Genomic DNA, 23803 nt, shown 5'->3' on the forward strand with positions numbered 1-23803 from the left:
TTTACTCCTGTCACATTTTAGCTCACTGTGGGCTCATTTTTCACTGCAGTATAAAGTCCTGCACCTCTAAGGAAACAGCACAACCACAACTAGAAGTAGAGAGAACTCTAAAATGTCTTTTGTGCATTGCAACAAAGTTATGTCCCCATAAATCATAAAAACAAGAAAAATAAAAGTTGAATTTCTTTGATGAATTATTTACAAAAACTATAAAAAACCTAAAATCAATAGGAACAACATTTTTTTCCAAGTTGCCACCAACACTGGAAAAAATGGTTTCTACTAGATATTAGATAGACATTTTATTACTTATGTTTTTAATTTTTTAAAGACTTTTCTCCTGTCTGTTTTTGGCAAACACAGCCTGCAGTTCAGCCTAGTTCAGCTAAACTGTCCCTGAATTTTTGTCATGTGACACTCGCCTTTAGCTGATCACAGCTAAAGGTGAGTCTGGTTATTGAAATAGGTTTTATTTTTGGTGAATCCTTAAATGAAGCATGTTGATTAAGTAATCTCATTAAATATGATTTTAAAATTTGGTAAATTTCCACACGATTATTTCAACACCGATTGGAAAGCTGAAAATCCAACAATTCTTTTTGTTTTCGTGGTTTGTGACTCTGATAGATTGGTTAATTGTGATGATTATTGTAAAAAAAACAAAAACAAAAAAACATGCTTTTAAAACCTCCTGATGCATTTTAGGGTCCGAAGGGTTAAATTAGGCCTACTGTTCATATTGAGATGTGCACAGTGAGAAAACATGACTGAAATTTTGAATTGGATCATTTGAATGAAGTCACGTTTCTTGTCTTAAATAATTTTGTTGTCATAAGTTCTGTTTTCTTGGTACAATATTGAGAGAAATAGCCAAAACTAGAGAAGATGCAAGTTTTAATACATCAGACTGATACTGTGCAGCCCTAACGACGGTGCTGTTTGCATCATGATTTGTATGACGTGGCAGTTGGCTCAGGGTGAGACTTTTTTTTTAATGAGTGGTTAGTACGTTTACCTAAACTGGATGGAACTGGACCAGGCATCTCATCCAAATTCCTGTCATCTTGATGGCAGTCCAAAGGGGCTCGTTTGAGGGACATGTTCCCCTTAAGTCTTCCAGAGGTTTCAGTATTTGCTCTCGCCTTTGAGTTTGCGGACGGAGCGGATGTAGTGCATGTGCATATATCTGAGTGCGTTGTGTATCCGTGCGTGTTTGTCTACCAAACTCCCCTATGCACTTTGCTCCTCTCTATCTTTTGCTGGAGAACTTTGTGTGACATTAGTATTCCAACTGCGTCGCAGGGGTCATGCGATCTACGCCCGCTCCCTCCCAGCAGTGCGTCTCTTTGCACCCCTCCACCCCACCCCATTTCCTCCTCTCCCTTACCCTCCCTACCCCTCTCTCCATTTTGTGGGCTGCAGCAGTGCTTTAACTAGAAGCACGGGGAACAAATAAAAATAGATGGGCAAAGTTGTGAGATGTGAGCCCTGAGGGACGCACTGTACGGATATACATTTTCTGTGCGCATTTGGAGCGGCCCCTCTCGTCAAAGAATATTATCCCGCCCCCCCTCAGCCCACCTCACTCCTCCCATCTTTGGATCACGGCAGTAATTCAATTGGGGATAGACAAGACCAGGATTTCCTTGATGCTTTTTTTCCTTTCCCTATAAACGGGTTGTCTGCCTGTCAGCATTGATAATGCTAGCTGATGCACACTGCGGCTAACTCTTCCCAACCTGCACTGCCATTCTCCATACTGCTCTGGTATTGAGGAGCTTCTCCGTGATTTACTTTATGCTTGTCTGCCCATCTGGCTTTTTTTTTTTTTCCATTGGCTCTCCCTTCAGAGGACCCGGCTGCCCGTCTCGCATTCGCTCCCGCTGATCTGTTTTTCTGTTTGACAATCTAAGCATTGTCCATCTGATACGTCTGTGTGTCCACGGCTATCTTTCCATCTGTGGAGATGGGAATGAAATGTGATCTGACAGGAGGTTGAAATTTACTGCATGCTACCTTACAGTCACCCCTGATCTCAGCTCTCCGTTAGAGCATCTAACCCAATCCATTCTCCAGCATATCTGACCGGTGAGGCTGGATTAAGTTCTGTCCAGAAAAAAGCCGATCCACAGCAGCAGGTAGTCCGTAGCTATTCACCTCATTAGTCAGCTAACAAGGACCCACATAAGTAACTGATGTATAGGCTGACAGGCGTGATCGACCAAAAACCTCAACACAGACTGTGGTTGCTTACCTCTGAGAGCTTCATCTTTAAGATTTTATTCTGATGGTTTCTTGACAGTGTTGACTTCAGAACTGTGTCTACCACCTCAGACGTGCTGCTATAATTTTCCAAAATGTTCAACATCATGTTAGCAGGTGTCAAAAGAATGTGACAAAGTGTGGCAAACATCATAGCAGCTCTTAAACCAGCTCCACTTTTGAGTATCGTAACAATAATAGAGAGCAAAGATCAAGTAGAAACTAGACAAGTTCACACAAGGAATGAGGACAAGTGATCTCTAGCAGCTAAAAGTTATTGCTTACCAATATGACGAGTAATTTGTTGCGCTGACCAAATAATATAATTTTAGGTTATTTCACAAACGGCCAGTTTGCAGGATTTTAGAAGCTCTATTAACAAAAATGCTAATACTGTTCATAAGTACTGTTTCTCTAATGTTTAATTACCTGTAACTACAGATCCTTGTGTTTACCTTAGCTCAAAATAAGCCCTTCATATCTATCCCACCATGTTCTGCTATGGTTGTACAGTTGCCCAGAATGACCAAGTCAAACACCAGAGAGGGCCCTTTATGTTTTTATGTTAGTGTATGGCCACTGTATTTCCTCCTACACACTGGAAAGGGAGGAGTGAGGGAGTTGGTTCCAATCTGCAACCTCACTGCTAGATGCCTCTAAATTCTTTGCACGGGTCCTTTAAATATAACAGCTCAAAAGTAGTACATGCCATCATGGTACTTTGACTTTGCAAGGTTTTCACACTTTCCTCTTGGTAGGAAACTGTATTTATGATTTATTGCTTCTATTTTTAGGCATCAAGTGACAAATAAGTGGGAAAACTGAAAAGTAGCTTAGACCCAACCTGTTGTGACACCTCAGTTAATGTGACATTGCTCTTGTGATTGTTATTAATGTGTCTTCAAATGTCGGACACATGTGGATGCTTTTTTTCATACACAATATTAAAACAAATGTCCTAAATCAGACCTAATGTGCCAGTCAGTGGATAGCCTTTCATGAGACGGCGGTTGACTAATAATATCAACGGGCTGAGAAAATCTAAATCTGGCCTTAATTGTCAAAGATCTTGATGTTTATCTGACAGAGTCACACAGTGGAGCAATGAAGAACAAGATGGAGAGAGTGAGAGTAATAGGCTGCATCAGAGTGGTGAGGAAGCTAATGCCTCTTGAGACTGTTTGTAAGTGAGGGAGGCCTTTGGATGGCGAGCTGACTTCAGTATGTGCATTACTCAGCCACATAAATCTGGGAGCCCCCACCTCGCCTGCCTGCTTTGGTTTGGCTTTAATTACCTGAGCTATCCTGCACTCACCACCAGCACTTCCCTAATGGGGCTGCCTCGCTCGGGCATCACTCACGCTCAGTCCGGCCAGCTGGCAGGATGGCCTGGGGGGGGGAGCCTGGCCCTCCTATTATAACTCCAAGTCTGTGCCCTAACACACCTGTAGTCTGAGTGTGTGCTTGTATGTGTGGCTATCCAACTTCTCAGCTGTCACACAAACTAACTTTTGCAAGAGAGTAAACAGAACATTAAGATTTCTCATGTAAACAATCCTAAAATATTAACTGACTGTTTTATTTGTGCTCGCGTTGACCAAGACTGTCCGCTAATTTGGCCCTCCATTACACTATTAAGTATCGGGGTAGTTATGTGTCCTTGGAGGGGAGGTTGCTGTCACTCAGTGACATGTCACGAAGCCTTCACCACTTGTCAAGTGTGTGTGCTTTCATTCTCCTTGTGTACAGCTGCCTAACAATGTGCCAAGAGCTTTCAGCGCTGACTTAAAATGCATCAGACCTTTTTGTTCCCGTGCGTGAAAAGACACAGAAGACTTGGTATGAGCTCCTTGCGTCCCGGCTGCTGTTGAATGACTCGCAGTGACCTTGGAGATTATTGCTATACTAGACAGAAAAAATGCTATATGTTTGTCAAGAGCTGTCTGTCATCAATGAGCTTTTGTGTTGGCTATCGATCGGGTCCTGGGCAGGACACCGGGGTTGATGGATGCACAACAAACAGACTCTGCATTGCCAGCAAGCCGCCCAGCCAGCGGCCCCCCTCATGATGGGATGACAAGTCTGTGCTGCTGCCGTCGCCCCCTTCATGCTTGCACATCCTCGCTCTGTGGTGAATTTACCCAAGTGTAGGCCCCTCCCTCAGCCTGATACAGAATTGAGCTGCGTCCCTAAATGGCGATTCATTAGTAAACATGGAGTGGATTACTGTAGTTTAGCCCTGCTACCCGTGCGTCGATAACAGACCCTGATTGCTTTGTAAAATGTTGCAAGCTGTGAGCAAGAGCTGTGCCACTGTATCTGCAGCGCGCACATATAAAGATAACAACACAATTCCCCTATCAGTTGACCTGGTTTCTCTTCAGTTAGCGAGCTCCAGCCTCCAGGGTGCAATTGAGAGCGCCTTGGTCCGATACTGGATACAACACAAATGCCAGGCGCAATGCAACAATCATCATCCCTAGTGATTTTGGTGATTTTTCAGGAAGTGAGCTACCACTGCTACATTATTCAGCCTCTGTTTCTCACACTAGAGAGAATGGCATTAAAGTTAATTTCAGTGTGGCTCCATCTGGGGCTGTTGCATGCACAAAGAAGCTGCATTGTTATGTATTTTTATTGCAAGGGGAGAAGCAGCAAAAGGCGTCCTGTTGGAAAATAAGCAAATCGCTGTTGTGAAGTGTTTGTTTTCCTCTTTTGACTGGGTTTAACCCTGCACGGCTGCTAAGCGTGGATATGCTATGAGGTCAGACTGATCGATCTGCTTTGATATTTTATAGACCCCACTCAGCTTCCACCAGTATGAGCTACTGCTGCTGCCGCCCAGTATTTCCCCAGTGCAGGATTACTGCTGTGATCCACCAGAGATCTTAACAAACCAGACGTCATCAGCCGCCATGCAAGGACGCCAACACCAACGCACATGCTGCAAGTCACATGCAGCCACACATCCATACTTAAACACATCAGGGAGCAGCAATTGGCCTGCAACATCTTACAAAATAGAAAGCAACGCAAAATATAAACTGTGAAATTTTTACCGCCTGTAACCATCTTTCTTTGTAGTTTTACTGTCACATTACCCCGGACATCTGGGCCAAGAGTGTGTGGCACTAAAGCTTGTGTAATTCAGCAGCACCAGCACACACAAAAAAAGCCTGCCACACTGTGTGTTTCACAGGTGCTGGACTGGATCCAAATTGATAACAATTTTTCAGAGTTTGCAGACTCAATAACACTTAGAAGGATACAGGAAAACAACAGCACCGGACATGGAGGGGAGGTCTGGCAGATTACAGGAGATTTGTCGGCCCCTGGGAGTTCTCACTCAGCTGATGTTGACAAAGCAGAGCTGATGTGGAAAAGAAAAAAAAAAAAGCCTTTGGAAGAGAAACTGTTCATGCACACAGGCTTGTGTATGATACATTTTTGAAATTTCTTTGTCTTTTCCTTTTCAACACCCTCTCAACCCTTCTGCACCAAGGGTAAAACATCAGTGAATAATTCATCAGTCAAATCCAAAAATCTATGAAATAAAATCATTTGTTGCCCTATAGTGTGCTTGACAGAGAGATTGTTTATAAGGGTGGTAAAGCAGGACTCGAGAGCTGGTAACAATCAATAGTCTGATGGAATCCCGAGGCCCTCGCTTGTTGCCAACACGCATCCAGACTGAGACATCAAAACAGCTTTTGGTTTCTATCCTCTCGCTTGTGTCTCCAGAACATTTCAAGCCAGATGGGCAGTTCAGACATTTTTCATTGGTTGTTTTGTAGCTGCATTATTTATTTCTGCATTTAAAAAAAAAAGAAAAAGAAAAAACCTCTCCGCATCTTGAGGTTGTCATTAGCTCCAGTATGTTATGATGATGCTGAGAACAATTAAGATAAAAACGCCGTGACCAATCGTAATGGTGATAATGATAATGAAGAGATAATGATAAGAAGGAATGGAAATGACTCTAGCAAATAGGGTTGCTGTTTTTAGTATGATTCCACAACAGCAAGAGCACACTTCCCTTCCCCCAATAATAATAATAATTATTATAATGATAACGAGGAGTCCAAAATTACTCCACCCCTTGTCATCCTCTTTCCCCTTCATCTCTGCTCATAGCAGCATTTCCATGGTACCAGTTACCCTCCGTCCTACCCTGACCCAACAGCAAGTACCAGTGAATGGAGCTCAGTGGCAACAACTTATTACTGTCTCCACTGTAGGTCACTGCTTCAGGCATGAGACGTTGTTTCCAGAGCATATTTTTAGAAACACGCATGAGAAAAAGTTAATGAAACTGGGAAAGTTTGTCCACAAAAGAAAAATGTCCACAGTTTCACAAAAAAAGTTTATATAGTTGCTTGAAATGGTTTTTGACTTTATTGTAAAAGAGTTAATGCATTTTATGGAAGATGGAAGCACCAAGTTCCAATGTAGCAAATGTTTAATGCACAACCGATTAACTGTTTTGGCTTCTTTCGCTGTCTTCACCCCAACTGGAAACTAGTTCTGTAGACTTCTATCCATTTTTCTCTTGCAGTTAGCCAGAATTGAGTTTATTTCTTCCTCTTCAAGTTTCTACTCTATTATAAACATGTGTAATGCAGCCTATACCACCACCTCCTGATAATATTGCACAGTCTCGTTTATTCACCCTAAAGCAGTTAATCGAAACAAGCCTAATTCGCATGTCTTTCTTTTAAAAAAAAATAAAAAATTGGCACCATTTTAAAGAGTCGTTGCAAATCTTTGTGATAATTATGTGAAAACATAGCTGGCAACCCCTGAAGTGAAAAGCCGAAAGAAAAAGAAGAAGATATGGAAACATAGCTAATAGCAAATGCATATAGACAAGGAAGGGATATAGAACTGGTAAAACCTCATTTTTTTAGGACCAGCTTTGTGCACGGAGGATCTTTATGCTGAAACAGGACAGGCATTTGCAAAACTATTGGAATGACACACCCACATTTTTCTCTCAAATCACATACCAGGCTTTTAATTCCTTAAAATAATGTATACTATACAATAACAGTTCAGAATTTTATTTTTTTTTCTTTAATGTGTTCATGTGTTTAATTGTAGTTAGGATTCCATAAAATTAGCAAAGCTTGTGATTATGAAAAAGTCTGAAAATTGACACTCAGATATACCTTGTGACCCTTGGATGTTCCCGCTCTTAGGATGCATGAAGACCACTAATACAGAATATTTTATGCTGTAGCATTAAGGCTTCCCATCATTAGTGACCAAATCATGAAAAAGTCATGTGCAAAAGCACATTAAGTGGACTCTGGTGTCCGCATACATTCTGCCATGTAGTGTACATAATGCAATCAAAGAACATCCATGTTCTTTGAGATCAAAGATTACTGCTGCTGTGTGTTGGTGCTACATTTTGATCTTTATTAGCTCCCTCCCACCCCTATTTTTATCCCTTTTTAATTTCATTACAGCAGAGGAATGTACATTATTTTCATTTAAAATTCAACAACGGATCTATTAAAGCAGGGCTGTGTTATGAGAAAGGAAAGACCACCAAGAATCCCCCACAGGCAGTAATGCAGCGCATTGCTTTACTGTATGTAAGTGTGTATATATTCTGTAGATAGAAATTGGGCCTAATCGGGCCTGCGGCTCTCTACACAAAAAAAGAAAAAGAAAAAAAGAGGAATCCACTTAGCAACGTGGCTAATTTGCATAGCTTTGAAGAAAACGGGATCTGTGTTTAGTCAGCTTAGATGGCAGAAGAACCTCCAAGTCTGACACGCAGCAGGAGACAAAGCAGCTGACTGACTGGTTTGTCTGACGTTCAGGCTGGCTGGATGACTCGCTGGCTGCACTGGTGTTGCTTTGATGTACAAGGCACCTCATCAAACTGTGTTTATGAAGGTGCTCAGCGATACTTTGGTGGTTGAACCTGCTGAAGCAGGAGCTGTCAGATTTTGTCAGTTAAGAAAGTGCTTCCCAAAAAATGAAATTTGTCTGCTTCTAACTGCATTTCTGTCAGAAGACGGAAAATACCTGAAATAGCTTTGAGATCATTAAATGTGATAAGGTTGAAAAAAATAGATATAGGCCAACTGGGCAACAATTCCATTCTTTGTTTTGTTGCGTCTTCTTTGCAAGGCCATGTTTCATTCTCATTTCATAGTAATTACTGCAACATTTCAGTATGCTTAAATGCGTAGCACAATGGGTTGGTTTTAAATTTCAGAGGCTTTAAAACTAGAAAACTACACATTAATAAATTCAACTTAGTGTCCATCATACATTTGATATTGTTTTATACTTAATCAGTTCCTTTTAATTTATCCTCTTCAAAGTTGACTGTTTATCTGCTGTGGCTGCCCAAAGCTTGTTCCATACAAGCTCAAAAATTGTGCTAGCAGCAAACTACAGTGAAACTTAAGTGCATCTCTGAAATTGACTCATGCATACTGGTTGTGCAAGAAGTTTGACTTTCTGATTGGTTAGCAGCACAAACCAACTGAGAAAAGTTCAGGTGAAAACCTGTGTACAGTTGTAGAATTCAACAAAAACTTAACCAAAGAGTAAAAGAATTGGTCAGTATTGGGAAATTATCAGTTGGTTTCAGAGCAATAAATACGAAGATCGGTACCACTCTCAAGAAGCATGTTGATTTACCTTAGCATAAAGACTTGAAATGGAGGAAATAGCACATCAGTTTATACACAGAGACGGTACTAAGCTAAGCTCACCAACTCTTTTCTATGTAGCTTGAGAATGTACAGATTTAAGAGTGGAATTAGTCTTCTCAACTTACCATAGAGTGTATATAAAACACGTGTAAATAACAAGGTAATGCAACCCAAAAACATACCCCACTTTAGCATGTATTTCACTGTAAATAAGACCATAATTTACAAAGTTAGCACCATGTTGTTTAGTAGGAGATTTGAAACTGGCAATTGAGACCATAAACTCTTGAGGAAAATGTCTAATAAGGTTATAAATCAAGTAAGGATTTGGATAATTTTCTCATGGACTCCTACACAACTGGAATTTTTTTATGCAACCAGAGGAGTAGTCCCCTGCTGGCCATTGGAATACATGAAAATTATAAGGCACTTCTGGTTTGGCTTTACTTTTAGACCCAGAGGTTACGTTCGGTAACCAAGGACAAAACTAAAAATATTGTACAATTTTTTGTCTAACTAATACGTGAATTGTATCATTAGTCTGGAATCTAATGATGGGGCATCTGAAGTAATTCAAATCCTCAGCTCCCTATAGACAAGCAGTGCCACATGCTGGAATGAATATGAAATCAATCATATGACTGTTCATATTCATCATACCGTAGGTGAACAACACTGACTTGGCCACATTAATTTCTCATAAAAGGCCAATATATCAGCCAATCATAACACGTCTGACATCCTCTGTCTTCCTCTCTCTCTGGACCTCCTGTCTTCAGTCTCTGTGTCTCTTGCAACACCGTGGGCTTTGATTTAAGGTCTCTGCAGCAGTTTATGGTGTATATATTCTAAATGGACATTTTAATAGGCTTTTACTTTTTCTCATTGTATTGTGCAATGTAAGCAGTAATCATAAATTATAATAATTATAATTTGTTGCTGCCGGCTGAAAACCTTGCTCAGTATCTCCGAAATGTCAAGTTTTCACAAAGAAAAACAGCTTTGTTTGGAAGTGGATCACCGCTGCATGTGTGAGGATTTGAAAGGCTTTAATAAATGGTGGTTTATAGTTTATCTCACCCTATGCAGAACATCAAATTAGGCAAATGACCGTTGATTTTATTTTTTTATTATTTTGTTTTGTTGGTAGAGGTTCCAAAGTTTTCAAAAGTACTAGACATGTTACACAGAATGTTAAGGAAATATGTATAAAATGATCTGGAATATTTCAATTTGATGGAATTATCCAGCCATAAAATATTAGGAGGCGGCAGCCTTGAACATTTTACTCTATGTAAACACACACTACATATGATGCTATCTGACTGGAAATATGGATTATTTTTTCCAACTTTAAGACTACATACTTAAAATGAGCAAACTGGATGTCAAGGAGTTCATATCATCTAAAAAAAAAAAAGAAAAAAAACCAGATCTCTTTTCTTCTGCCTGTGTATTTTATTCATATTCACTCTCTTTACTCTGGAAACTGCCATCAGGCTCAGAAGCAATTTGCAGTACCTCTGAACACGTCCTTAACGGTACCATCATGCGTCCATCAGTGCCACAGCGAACACGATTTTATTACTCAATTTGATTCCATACAAGGTTCATTCCCCACATTTTTTATGCATCGTGGGCTTAGCTCAGGCAGAAAATAATCTGGACAGCAAGGGCTCTGTATTATGGTTCAAACAGGATAAAGCACTGACAAATTTCGGACCGGAGGACTAGTGAGCTGGGAGGACAGGGAGAAAGAGAGATTAAGAGCTACACCATTGTTTACCTCCCCCTCTAAGGTGCAGGATACTCTGTCGTTTATAAATGTTGGTAGCTGTTATTGGTTACCTCGCAGGCTTTAGGGGAAAGAGGAAAGGAAAATGAAAAAAAAAAAAAAAACTTTGGGAAAGACCCAGGAGGGGGTTCGATACAACTTTAATAATGCGTAGCAGGAGCTAAATGAGCCATTCTGCGGTACTTTAAGACGTCTTCCCTCCACCCGCCCCCCCCACTCCACCTCACCCCCCTCACGGTCTCAGGGCCTGAATTATTAAAAGTGTTGTTTTCCCTTATTGCATTGCAGCAATGTGCCTCTTTGCTAGAAATGAGCTGCACATTCCGGAGTTTGAATGCTTAAAGCGACCCACCTCCGACGGCAAAGCCAGGAGAGGAGGCCGGAGAGCAGGCAGCTGGGGGCACAACGCACACGTATCTGAATGACCACAATCGACAATAATGTTGACACCACACTCTGAAAGTTTGGTGAACTAACTGCTGCATTTTACTCAACTGTGTAGGGCTGCACCTAATGATTATTTCCATTATTGCTTAATCGTAAGGCTATAAAATGCAAGAGAATAGTAAAAATGGCCATCTCAATTTGCTCGAGCCCACGGTGATACCATTAGAGTAAATTACTTTTTTCCCCAACCTACAGACCCAAACCTAAACATATTCTGTTTACTATCAAAGAAGAGGAGCAAGGCCTAAGTAAGGAATATTTGGCGTTTCTGTTAGTTTTCAAAGTAGCTGACAACTGTTTTAATGTTTAGTTATAGGTAATCGAAAAAATCAACTGATAAGTTCAATAATAAATTATTTAAACTAGGAGCTAAATTAAGATAATAATATAATAAAAGTACAATTTACAAAATATAGGCAAAAATACACACAGAAAAAGAAAATGGAGGCATTCAAGTAGAAAATTAATACTATGCTTTTTTTATATGAATCAATTAAAAAAAACATAAATGCCTTTAGCTCAGTTTTTATTTAGTTTTGCAATTTGGTTTGTTGTTTGATTTAGCTTAAATGAACATATACAGGAAGATTATACCTATTTGTTTCTAATGTACATTAAAAGTGTTTTCCATTGATTGAAATAGCTTCATTTCTGCTGCTTCAGTCTGTTCACCAGAAACAGATTGAAAGAGACTTCAGAAAAGAACGATAGACTTGCCAAGATCACGACTTTTGCAGTGTAATCAGTGCATTAACTCTGATGTTACTGAATGTCATGCTTTTTATTTTCAAGAAATGCAGACGTACTTTAACTAACTGAGCAGATTCCACTTACAAAACTTTATATCTAAGTATGCATTTATGTTTTCTTCTTTAGAAAAGCTTGATTCAATGCTGAGGCACTGGTAGCAACATCAGCCTTGAAATCTATGTGAGCCAAACTCTCCATATATGATTGCACTGAAATCAAAAAAGCCCTGACTTGTAGCCAAAAGAAAACTGAGCCAGACTTAGCTAGGCATCACTCAGTTAATAAAACAGTACCTTCTCCTTCCTTTCTTCTGCTCTTGCTAATATTGCATATGGCCGGTGATTTGGGTTTTAAATAATTTGATGCCTGCAGTTAAGTGTTTTTCCTCGCAATAACAACTCATAAGTTGTAGATAATGCAAAGTAGACTGCAGGTTGCATTCCTCTACCCTTCCCTGCAAGCCACACATGTAGCCTACACACCACACTAACACGCACTTTAATCACACAATTAATAATTAATCAGAGGTTGGGCTCAATGCTGTCAAGTCTGCAGATGAGAGAACACCCAAATGCTGAGAAGGACCCTAAAAAAAAAAAAAAAAAAAGCTTTATCCACAGCTCATCGTCAAGCACCAAGAAACATGTCACTGGTTAGGCTTGGTTTTATTAAATGAGGAAAAATACAGATGCTCCAGCGGTACAGACATGCAGAGTTGAAGGGTGGGTTTTTATAACTCAAAATAAAATAATAAATAAATAAAGCTCCACTGTCTCCACAGTTCTGCAGAGTTTGCGAGCAGGGAAATTAAGCTGTCTCTTTTATGTGACATTTTCTACATGCAAATATGGAAAATTTGATTATGTGCTCTATTTGTTGCACGTAAACACCATTAATAATACCATAACAAACTGGTTATAGAAGAATAGGTCAAGGATGAGCCTTTTATTATTTGTGTACTGTGTTACAGCCAGTGCATTGATTGATTTCATTGTATTACACCACTCTGGGATTGATCATAACAACCATGATCATTTGGTTCAATTTATTTATTCCCAGTGATGTATAAAATATTTTCTTTTAGCAAAGGGCTCAAAGTAATAGGCTTACACCCTCTTTTTTTCTGTATTAGTTAGTCCTGCATCTTTCAGTGTTTCCGGTGTTGCAGCAAAGAGCAGAGTGTTTACCCAGCTGTAATTACAACATGCACAGTGACCTCATTCTGCTGTGTCAGTAGCGGTAATGTATAGCCCTTGATGTTAAACTGCAAAGAAAAATGGTATGCACTTATTTTCAATATGCTGACTACATTCCCGGCATTTTTTAGACATGGCCGTGAAGGCAGATCCGAATTTGATATAAGCACTGGTGCTCCTGTTCGTCTGACAAGGTCTCTCTGCCTTAATATGCATTCAATAATGTGAAATGATATTAGCTGTAGGAGCTCATTGACTGTGCACTCGGGGTCTTGTGGTGTCTCTCTGTCTCTGTCTGTATCATGCTCTTTATCTGTTTCTCTTCTTCCTCAAACACACACGCACGCACACACAAACACACACACTAACACACACACACAGAAGAAATGGAAAAAAAGGGGGGAGGCTTGAACCGCGGATAGCAACAGCGGTAGAGCAATCACACCGAAGCAATGCCCCCCACGCCTGGCCCATTAATAACAGTAATACGCACACCGCGCCCAAGCCAGCACTGCCGAAAGCACCACTGACACTTTAATGGGCATTTTTTACTTTTGTTTTTAAATAATGCATGTGCTGCTTGTCAGCACTGCTTCACTCCTCCCCTGGTGTGCCTTTGCAGCGTTCCTTTGTGCAGAAATTACAATGGAGACCTGTGTTTTCTGTGCTGCCTGCTCCATAAGCTGCATTCATCACATACATAGGGACATCAGTGTGCACTACATCACACTCTTGGGGACATGTGTGTGGGCATGCATGCTATGCATGTGTGTGTTTTTGTTTGTGAAGTCCCCTCATTGGCACTGAGCTAATTAAGAGTATTTTTGAGAGGGCGAACTGTGAGGCTCAGTGGCAGTGAACATGACTTATATAGGAGGCTTGATGCTGTACATGTTGCAATAAGCTTGACAGTATGCCAGTGTTGTGTATCTGTTAAGCATACTGCTGTTAGATCTTTATTTTATTTATTTTTTAATGTTGTTATGCAACCAATATAACCTATAATAAAATTCTTCTCTGTAAAAATTTTGAATAATACAAACTTCAATACAAAATTTTGTCCAAAGGCCTTGTTTATTTATGTTTCAAAGAAATGTTTATCGAAGGAGAGCTTTTCAACATTTATCCATGTAGATAGATTATTATTCATGACATGTAACCAATCAGAAAGTGCTGTGGGTGGGACATTCCTCAAGATAGATAGAGTGACAGAGTGCAGCAGCTGCATCAATTTATGGTATTGGAATTTGGTTTTCAAAAATAGCAAAACTGATTAATAAAAAAAAGGATAATATCAGACCTAATAATAAGTCGGCCCTTGACAGAGACAGGTATGAAGGAAGAACCAAAGCTGCATGCAACAGTATTTATAACCTTAAACTAACTGACAATCTCTAGATGAGCCTTTCACATGCGTAAAGCTAAGCAAATGCACACAAAACTGCAAATACATCAAGCTTAAAGTTATAGACATACATTATAGCACAAAACACACAGTTCAACAAAAGAAATCATGTAAAACAGCACAAGACACAGCCAACACACAACAACACAACCACTTTTACAATTTGCATAAAAAAAAGCTTCAGATCATTTGAGGCAAATCCCTCGTTAAAAAACATTTCCGTATGAGTTTTAAATGATCCCAGCCAACATCCATTTTGAGTTCTGTGGTAGTGTTGATCTGCTGAACAAAAAGCTCTGTCAGTCAAAGTGATTTACAAAATACTACTTTACATTTCCCACTACCTTGACACCTTACCATTTCAGTAATCTGGTTATTTAGGCATTCAAAGACGAGTTTTTAGTATTTTTTCCCAAACAAATAGCATCCACAAGCAGCAAAACTTTGCTATGTAATATGAGGTTAGTTGGGTGAAAAGCTGTGCATATAGACACTTAAGTCCAAACTGCAAATATGTGCTTTAATGAAGAGATTTTTCGAGATTACAGCTAAAATGTTGGAAGGTTAATATTAGAGGAGATCCTTGCTGGATGTCATGTTGTTTTGTGCATCATGAAAGACCCAGAAAGTGAAGCTCAACTTGGTTTAAAATGTGTTTTAGGACATACCTGAACAAAATAACGTTGAATAAAATATGGTTTATTAGCACGATGCAGTACAGTTTTGATGATGTAATGTTTCTCATTGACAATTGATATGTTTTCTCTGTACTTGGTTATAGCTGAAGTTAACAATTGCTTTAGTGGTCTTTTTGTGCTATGTTAGCTGCTGTTTCTATGTGTACCTGCTTTGAATACTGACAGTTTTATTTGTATTGTAATTTCACACATAAGCCTGCCACTTCCAACTCGGATCTCGAGTCGACCCCAGATGTATTGCACATGGTAAAACTTAATAGGAACAGTAGTCATGGGAACTAACAAATTAATTGTTGTTTAGCTTTAAATCTCAAATGGTGCAAATTTTAATATCAGATGCTGTTGTAGATGCCTATTTGTTCCAGACTATGGATAGTAAATCCCAGCAAGGCTTTTAACTTTTTTTCAGAAAGTCAGATGATAAAAAGGCTCAGTGAGAAATGCAATAAGTTACAGCGGAACACTGCCTGGACAGGACCTGACTACAGGGCGTTGGCTCTCTTATCGAGATTAAAAATGTGTTTTTCAAGAGTGACACAACACACAAACGTTGTGTCACGAGAAGTAAGTTGCTACAATGGCTGCGTCACTTGCTTGGTCTAAGTTGTGGCTGCTTGCTGGTCTATCTCCCAAAATGTTGCTTCCCACACAACTAAACTGCACTCTCAATTCCAGGTTGAGGGAAACATATTTTCTTGCACATTACGTTTGTTTCTATCAAAAATAAATTCAAATCAACATATCTGTACCATTTATCTTCCCACTTTATGTTGCAATCGATCCTAAATTGGCTGAAAAGGGCTGATGGGGCAGAAGTTGTTACCTTGGTAACTCAGAAAATGAAGGAGTAGCTTGAAACCTGAAAAGGTTGTATTTTAACCCAAGGCCGTTGTGGTGCCCCAGCCGAACCAAGTGAGTAAAAACTGAAAGTAAATGAAGGAAAAATAAACTGAACTCTAAAATTAATGTTCCCAGATGTTAAACCAACCCTGGTCTCCTGGTTTCTGAATTATGCCTCCACTCTGTGATCCTGTGACTCTTTCAAACTAGAAGCCTTTCCTCCAATGTCACAGTCTTACCTTTAAGAGAGAAAATGTGTTTCTGTTGAAATATAATTATATTTCTTTTAACACATTACTGAGAATGCAGTTTGGCTTCTATAGGAGAGCCATGTTTGGGAGACAAAAATTTTTGAATATAGGTCAGGATGGCAGTTTGTTGCCTTATTTTGGATCTGGTTGCTTCCTTACTCAACCTTTAGAAACTACAAATCTTGTAAAAGTGGAAGCTCTGAGGTTTTATCTGTGTAAACAACTTATGCCTATCGTTTTGTAGTACGAGTGTCCACTAAACAGAACAGTAGAGGAATGAGAAACAGAAACTTATTTACAACGGTTGTGCTTCTGTGAAGAGCATTTACTATTACTAAGACGGATTGTGACATTTTAATGGTAAGCTCTAAAGTGTTACTTCTCAGATGAGAGCAGTAACCATTTGATTTTGGGAAGTCATTTTGAGGTTAGTGCCAAAAAGGCAGGATGGTTAAGTGGCAACAGATGATATGACTTGTTTTTAATGTGGTGATGGTTGGTTAAGCCCCTCCTCGCCTTCTTTTTTTCAATTTAATAAATGTTTCCCACCATTGCCATGTTCATGCTGGACCTTGTTTGGTTGTTTGCACGATGTTGATAGATCGTCCTGACTGAGTTGTGCAACTTTATTGATTCAAGACAAGCTAGCTATCTGTATTCGTCACTCCATGTAAGGTCAATAAACCTCTGAAATCCATATTTATAACAATCGATGGTGCATTCTCTATTATCCCTCTTCCTGTGCAATGATTTCCTCTGATTGAATCTGCTCCTTTTTTTTCCCCCTCTGAGCAGAGATTTTTATTTATTTTTTTGCTGCTAGAGTGCATGCAGTTGCCCCTTGCTGCTTCTTGTCCGTTTCAATGACGCCTGCCTGTGTTTCTTTGTGTCCCTGCAGGAAACACATTGTGTAAGTCAGGAAGCATTGCTGTCTTCGGGAACGTGGTATACAGCGGACTGCTGAACGATCACCTCTGGCATTTGGGAGTGCCCCTCTTTACAAGACTGGTAAGAGCAGCAGGCCCCTCTGTGCACACTTACCTCCATTTTGTCGGAAGAGTTTCCTGCGGTTTTGTTGAACCCAACAGGCTTCAGGTGTGGAATTCCCTAAAGCCTCTAAAGGGCTGCTTTTGATGCCTCCTCTGTTGACATGTGTTAGTTAAAGCAAGGCTCGACATACAGGATGTGACAGTCCTCTGCCGTGGATGTAAGACCACGGACTTCCACCGCATCCTCGCGTTTTATTTCTTATCAGCCCTTTTAACACGGTTTTCTTCAGGTTGGAAAGTCCCATTTGAGGCATATCTAGTTCAGGTGATAGATATGGATTCATGACTTCCACAGCCAAAGCTGCCCTGGTACTTAGCTGGTACTGAAAAGGGCTGACTAAATAATTAATGAAATTTAGTTTTCTGGCAACCGTTTTAGGAAATTACAAGGTTTTAATTAAGAACTGGAGCAGTAGAAGCATGTGTTAACAATTAATGATAAATGTCTATCCCTAATTGTCAAAGAGAAATTGAATGTTTGTCTTACACTTACTGTCACTGATGGTGGAATGTGAGCTGCAGTACAGAAGAGATTCTTTTGAATGGCATTAAACCATGAGGATCAGAGAGCAATTTTCCTAAAGAAAAAATAAATTCAGCACAGCCCCGTTTCTTCCTGTTAATTACCCTCTTTCTAAGCGGGTCGCAAGTTTTCATCAATGTTTATTATTGATTCGATCTGTCGTTGTGGCTGTCATTTATGAGTCAGGAATTAGTGTTGATTGGTGCACAAGGGTTGCATATAATTGGGTTACATTAAATAGATAATTCAGCTGATCTCATAAATGTCTAATGTGAAGGCTTGTTTGATTATCAATTAATGTCAAACAGAGATGCAAGAGGCTGTTAGGACTCCAGTTAGGCTTAGTGGCGTTGCATGTGGCAAAGATACCGAATCTCTCTTTTCACAACTGTAAGAGCTGGCAGCCTCTATAGTGAAATATATATTTAATACAATATATGCACTAATGAAGCAAAACTACACGGACACACACAGTACACACTGGAGCCAATAAACAAGTCTTTGAAAGATGCAACAATTGATAAAGACTTCAAACACCACAGGTAACAGAGATATGGCTTCTAATTAAACAGAAATGATTATTTTAGAAAAATGTGGCTGTTATTCTTGCTCATAGAGAGTAGGAAGGAAGAACACAATTAAAATATCTCATGGTTCAGATGGTACTACATGGCACTTTTTTCAAAGCATAGATTTTGATGTCATAGGATGGGTAATTAGTTGTATATAAATAGTTTCTCCAATAACTCTTCTGATTTTAAATGACTCTCAGTTTAGCCAACATGTTTAATACCTCTCAGTCCATGACAATGTGATATCTTGCATGGCCTTTTAAGAATGTTGTCAAGTCAAAAAATTTCCCTGTTATAGCCTTTCACACACACAGAGAACATGTTTCTATACAACGGAACTGCAGTCTTACTGATGTTTTTAAGGAAACATAATTTCTCTTGCATTAAATGTGTTTCTATGTCTTTTTTCACTTGGAATGAAACTTGCAATCTTTAACTGTTTGATGAAGGCCAACTCTTTCATTATGTCTGCTGTCACACAGGTGTCATGGATTAGAATAAGTATTTTAAGCTTTAAATCTGTTGTGAAGGACTTGTATTTTAAATCATGCCATTCTCATCAGCCTATGTAAGTAGTTTTGGTGGCTAAAATTAACAAAAGTTTAACAAAAATATCAGCATCTTAGAACTTCACTACGGATCGATGTCTAACTAAAAACAAAGTTATCTAAAGAAAAATGCAGCGCTTTTATCTTCTGATCCCTCTGATTTCGGCTTTGTCTTCAGATTGTAAGGCAATCCGGTTTATATGGTGTGTCCACGTATATGGTTATAGAGCAGCAGGGATAATTTCATTTGAATTGGCAAAAATCCTTCAATAAATGAACTAATTCAACATAGACATGGAAATTTAGAGATAAGAAATACATTAAAAAACAAATTTAGAGAAACAAACAGTAAGTAGCATCTAATACATAGAAGCATTAAAACTGCATCTTGCTTTAGAACTGGTCCAAGTATTTCTGCTGTGCCTTGATGCCAACACGCAAACAAACATAGAGGGTTAATATGAACACATGTTACTCATGTTGTGAAGACAGGTAACGCATGCTGTTGTGGTGTTTACGTCCTCCGTGTTCCTTCTCGGGTCGCTGAGTAACGGCTGAGCTCTCAGCCTGCAGGAGTGCTTGTTGAAGTGAAAGGTGCGACTCCCAGCTGTGACAAAAAGGTGTGGCCTTGTGTAGCGCTCAGTCCGCCTGCTGCTGACACACCAGGTCTGCCCAGCAGTGGTATCAGCATGACACGCAGCAAGCCTTCACATCCCCAACACATAGCCCCTAATTACTGCACAGCCCTGCCAGTTTGTACCCCTAAGCCTAGTACCGACTGCTCAATGCCAAGATGTAAACACTGCATTATTAACACTACATACAGTCTGTGCACACGGCTATGTTTAATGTACTCTGCGTATGTCTACACGGAGGCGTTACTTTAGTGGGTTTCTTTACGTGGAACCATACAATGGATTTATTGTCTCCCAGACAGTAAGTTCCAAAATCACCAGATGGGCGATTTGCTGCGTATAGTGTAATGTATGCTTACAAATGATGTTTAATGATATCTTCCAGGGATAGGAAGCAAAACATTACCATTTTCAAGGCTAAATATGCAGGCTATGTCAGAGAGCTGGAGATGCAGAATTAACCAACAACATGTATTTTTCTTGTTAGTTTATGCGTTTTTATTTGCTGTCAAGATGCCTCGATGGCATGACAAAATTTCTCCTTTATCTTTACAATAAGTAGCAGTCCAAACAGAAGCCTAATTATCACCAGTTTCACTAGATTTTTTTCCGGGGTTTAATGTGAAAAATGTCTCGTGAGTATTATTTTCTGAGCACTAGCGAGCATTTAGCAGCTGCACCTGGTACAACTTTGAGTCGCTGCAGGAATAATAAGTAAATAGAAATGCAATATGAACGTTCTTCACCACAAAAAAACTTAATTAACTGCAATCTGGAGAAAGAAGTGAAAAAGAACCCTATTTTTTCTTGTTGTTTCTGTCTAGCATTTCAGAACAGTATCCCTCTGCACTGTCTTTCATGACGGTCTTTCTCTGGTGAGATGCATGTAGTACAGAAATGTCAATACCTACCTGTGGAGCTGATGAACACACACGAACAGATAAAACGAGCGTAGCTGCGGACCTTTGTTGCCAAGTAGTAAAACCGGTCACTCCATAAAGTGAAGTGTGTGATTAGAGAAAACCGACCTTAGGGACTCTGGATAGAGCCGCATCTTTTTTCTGTTTTCAGCCAACCTGACCGGTTCTCACACCAGCTGAGACCAGACAGAGTAAGGCTGAGCGTTTGATGAATGAGGACAAAAGGCCGAACTAGCCATAACTATAGCCCAGAACTCCGCAGGGAGTTTGAGGGGATGAGAGTGAGAACTCGAGGGAAGTGCTGCTCATTGTCTCCTCTGGAGTCTTTCTAATGACAAGATCTGAGTGTAGTTTGACAGAAGATGCTCTGTAAGTAGGCAGCGCACTACAGAAGAGAGGTGAGATCGTCATAAAATATTAAGACAACAGATCTCAAGTCGGTGAGGGTCGGAGACAGACGGACATTTTAGGCAGAACACGCTCTGTGTGAGGCCTTCATTTCCTCTCCTCTTTGAAAGCTCCATCTTTATAATGGATGGCAGAGTCTCTGGGGAGTGTCTAGACTATGGTGGGAAATGTAAATGGTTGGGAAAGCCACTCGCATCCTTGGTAAGTAGTGTGGAGCTTGGGAGAAATGCAACTCGGAGACAGAAAGCAAGGAAGACCACGTCTGCACCCCAAAAAACACCACCTTCTTCCATTTTTATCAGTAATTGAAGGAGATTCCTAGAAAGGATTATATGATGCTTAAATGCCCTCCGATTCCTGTTTTCTACCTTTTTTCCCCTCATCCCTCCAACCCCAAGTGCCCTTAGCTGTAGACCATGATGCTGTCCGTCTACATTCACACCACCCCCACCTGTGCGCCCGTTCTCCTCCACTCTCTCCCTCTTTTTTTTTTGCCTACACCCTCGTTCTTTTCCTCCCTCTCTCCCCTCAGTTATTTATGAGTAGGACTTGAAATAGACTTCAGTATTTGATAAAAGCGTGATCCTTAATCTGAGTTGCCTGAGAAGTGCATTTCATTTTTATTTCCCATCAGAGATTGATGGAGGAGTGGGGCGGTTATCCACTCTGTGATTGCTAATGTAAATCCATTGAGTTCTGGTGGACATGTATAAAGATATGGAGGGCTTGTATGTGCAACCAACAAGAGACTGTGTGCACGCAAAGTAATAGAAATACTGGATTGTGTGATGTAGAGACACAGGAGCATTCTAAGAAGTATAGGATGCTTGCCTTGATTTATTAAAAGCGCATTTCGCTTCTGAAATGAACCGTTGTTCTAAAACATCACAATATTTGCAGAATTACTAATTGCGCTTCTTTGACTGCCTGTATGCAATTTCATATTTCACTTCTGCTTTTCTGAAGGAGGAAAAATAAAATGGGTGATAAATTTAAGATGACAGTTACGCCATATGAATGAGGCCCCTTGTGTATCAATTCGCTCAAAGCCAGCTGCAAATCTAACTCATCCTCCTTATGTGGCAATTACTGATGGGTAACATAACCTGAATATATCTGCTCTGTTCATTACGGCAATGTTCTCTATAGCTGGCAAATGTTCTTTAGGATCCTACAGCAAATTAGCTCATCCCCCAGGACGTCTTTTATTGGATGATCCAGCACTAGAGGATGCCGCAAAACCACTCGAGCTCTCCGCAGCCTGCCCCGGTTGCCACAGGGTTAATATTTAAAAGCGCAAGCTCCCAGTCGTGTATTGATGATATGTTTTGAAAATTGCTGAGGCAGGCTCATTGTTACAGTGCTGTCTCGAAGATCGCCAAGCCTCCCCCCCTTGCCTCTCCTCTCCTCTCCTCTCCACCCCCCACTCCCATTTTCCCCTCCCCTTTATAGCCGCCAGATGGAAAACACACTAAAGCATGTAATGTAATATAGCTTGGCACACAAAGGCATTTCACACCAACTTCATCTGGCCTCTGATCTGCCACACAGCGCGTCACCTGAAAAAGGTTTTTTGTTTTTTTTTTTAACTAAAAGCCTGGTCACCAACGCATGAGTTTGGTTGCTTGTACTGGAGGGTAAAGAAAAGAGGAAATGCACAGGCACGCACGAAGAAGCTCAGCAGCTAAAAGTAGAAAACAAGTGGAAAATAGGCTGTGCCTCCCAATTGCCTGTGGCATACTTTCAGGTTCTCTCTGAGATCCCCCCCTCCACCGCCACCCCTGTTCTTTTTTCCTCCTTCAACATTGCCTTCTTCTTCTTTTCAATGAACTAAAACTGCCACAACTTCAGTGCAACTCATCTCAGTCACAGACAGTGAAAAGAAGAAAGAGGAGCGATCTGTTAGTCCTCCACTAGCACCAGCATCATCCTCAACACAAGTCTCTTTCCCCTCCTCCCCCCCACCCCCCCGCTACTCCCCACAGAGCTCTCCATCGCGACTCCCAGCTTCCTGCCTCTCCCTCTTCCTCCCCCCCTCCCCTCCCCGGGACGCTGAATTTTACAGTACCGTCTGCAGGATCCTGGTTTGTTCGGCGCACTCCTCTATGCAGAGCAACACGGCTCCGGTGGAGGAACGCTGGAGGCAGCTGTCAAGCGCAGGCTGCTGCTCCTGCTGCTCTAGTTGAGCCTCGGCGCCGTACCGACTGATTTCACATTCACCAATAAGAGACAGCACAGGGGGGAGAGAGAGAGAGAGAGAGGGAGGGAGAGAGAGAGGGAGAGAGACACAGGGAGAGTCTCGAAGTGAGTGGTGTGGAGAGGCAAGTGGAGTGGAAGAGTGTCAAAAGAAAAAAGAGGTTACAACACCTCCCCAGCTCTCTTTCCTTTCTCCCGTCTGCTTTTTACCCCTCTTTCTTGGGTTAAAGAAGAAGAAGAAGAAGAAAGAAAGAAAGGGGGCTTTTAAAAATTAACTGAAGAGCAAGCTGCTTGTTCAGAAAGAAGTGAAAGAAGAAGAAGAAGGGTGGGAAACCTTAAGTCAAGCCCCATTGAACAGTTGAGAGGGAGGGCTGCCTCAGTGGAACAGGGACCAGTAACGCTCTCTGTCCAAACGCTCGGACTCCTCTTGACACCCACACTGGCTGGACTGGTCCCAGTGCTCGGCCCTACTCTCCTCCGCCCGTCGATCAACACCTGTCCCGCTTCCACCATGATGATGTACTTTTGGGTAAGTACCGGACCACAAAGTGTGGAAATCTTTTCCGCTCGCAGTGCTCAGGCATGGTTCAGACAACTGGTGTGTATAACATGTGTGGCGGATGCGTCACAG

General features: G+C 40.7%; 1 protein-coding gene across 10 annotated transcripts in view; it reads left to right on the plus strand.

Annotated features, from left to right (window-relative positions):
• Positions 1-23803, plus strand: part of LOC111562889 (RNA binding protein fox-1 homolog 3-like) — a 530604-nt gene that overhangs the window by 385168 nt on the left and 121633 nt on the right. For 9 of the 10 annotated variants that reach the window (XM_023261674.3, XM_023261666.3, XM_023261665.3 and 6 more), the window contains one exon: positions 17220-17329. In XM_023261674.3, coding sequence (XP_023117442.1) covers positions 17220-17329 — 110 coding nt within the window. Of the gene's footprint in view, positions 1-17219; positions 17330-23091; positions 23702-23803 lie in introns of those variants that run through there. The other variant, XM_023261675.3, reaches the window with a different exon arrangement.

The sequence above is a fragment of the Amphiprion ocellaris genome, chromosome 19 (genome assembly GCF_022539595.1).
Source record: "Amphiprion ocellaris isolate individual 3 ecotype Okinawa chromosome 19, ASM2253959v1, whole genome shotgun sequence".
Lineage (NCBI taxonomy): Eukaryota > Metazoa > Chordata > Actinopteri > Pomacentridae > Amphiprion > Amphiprion ocellaris.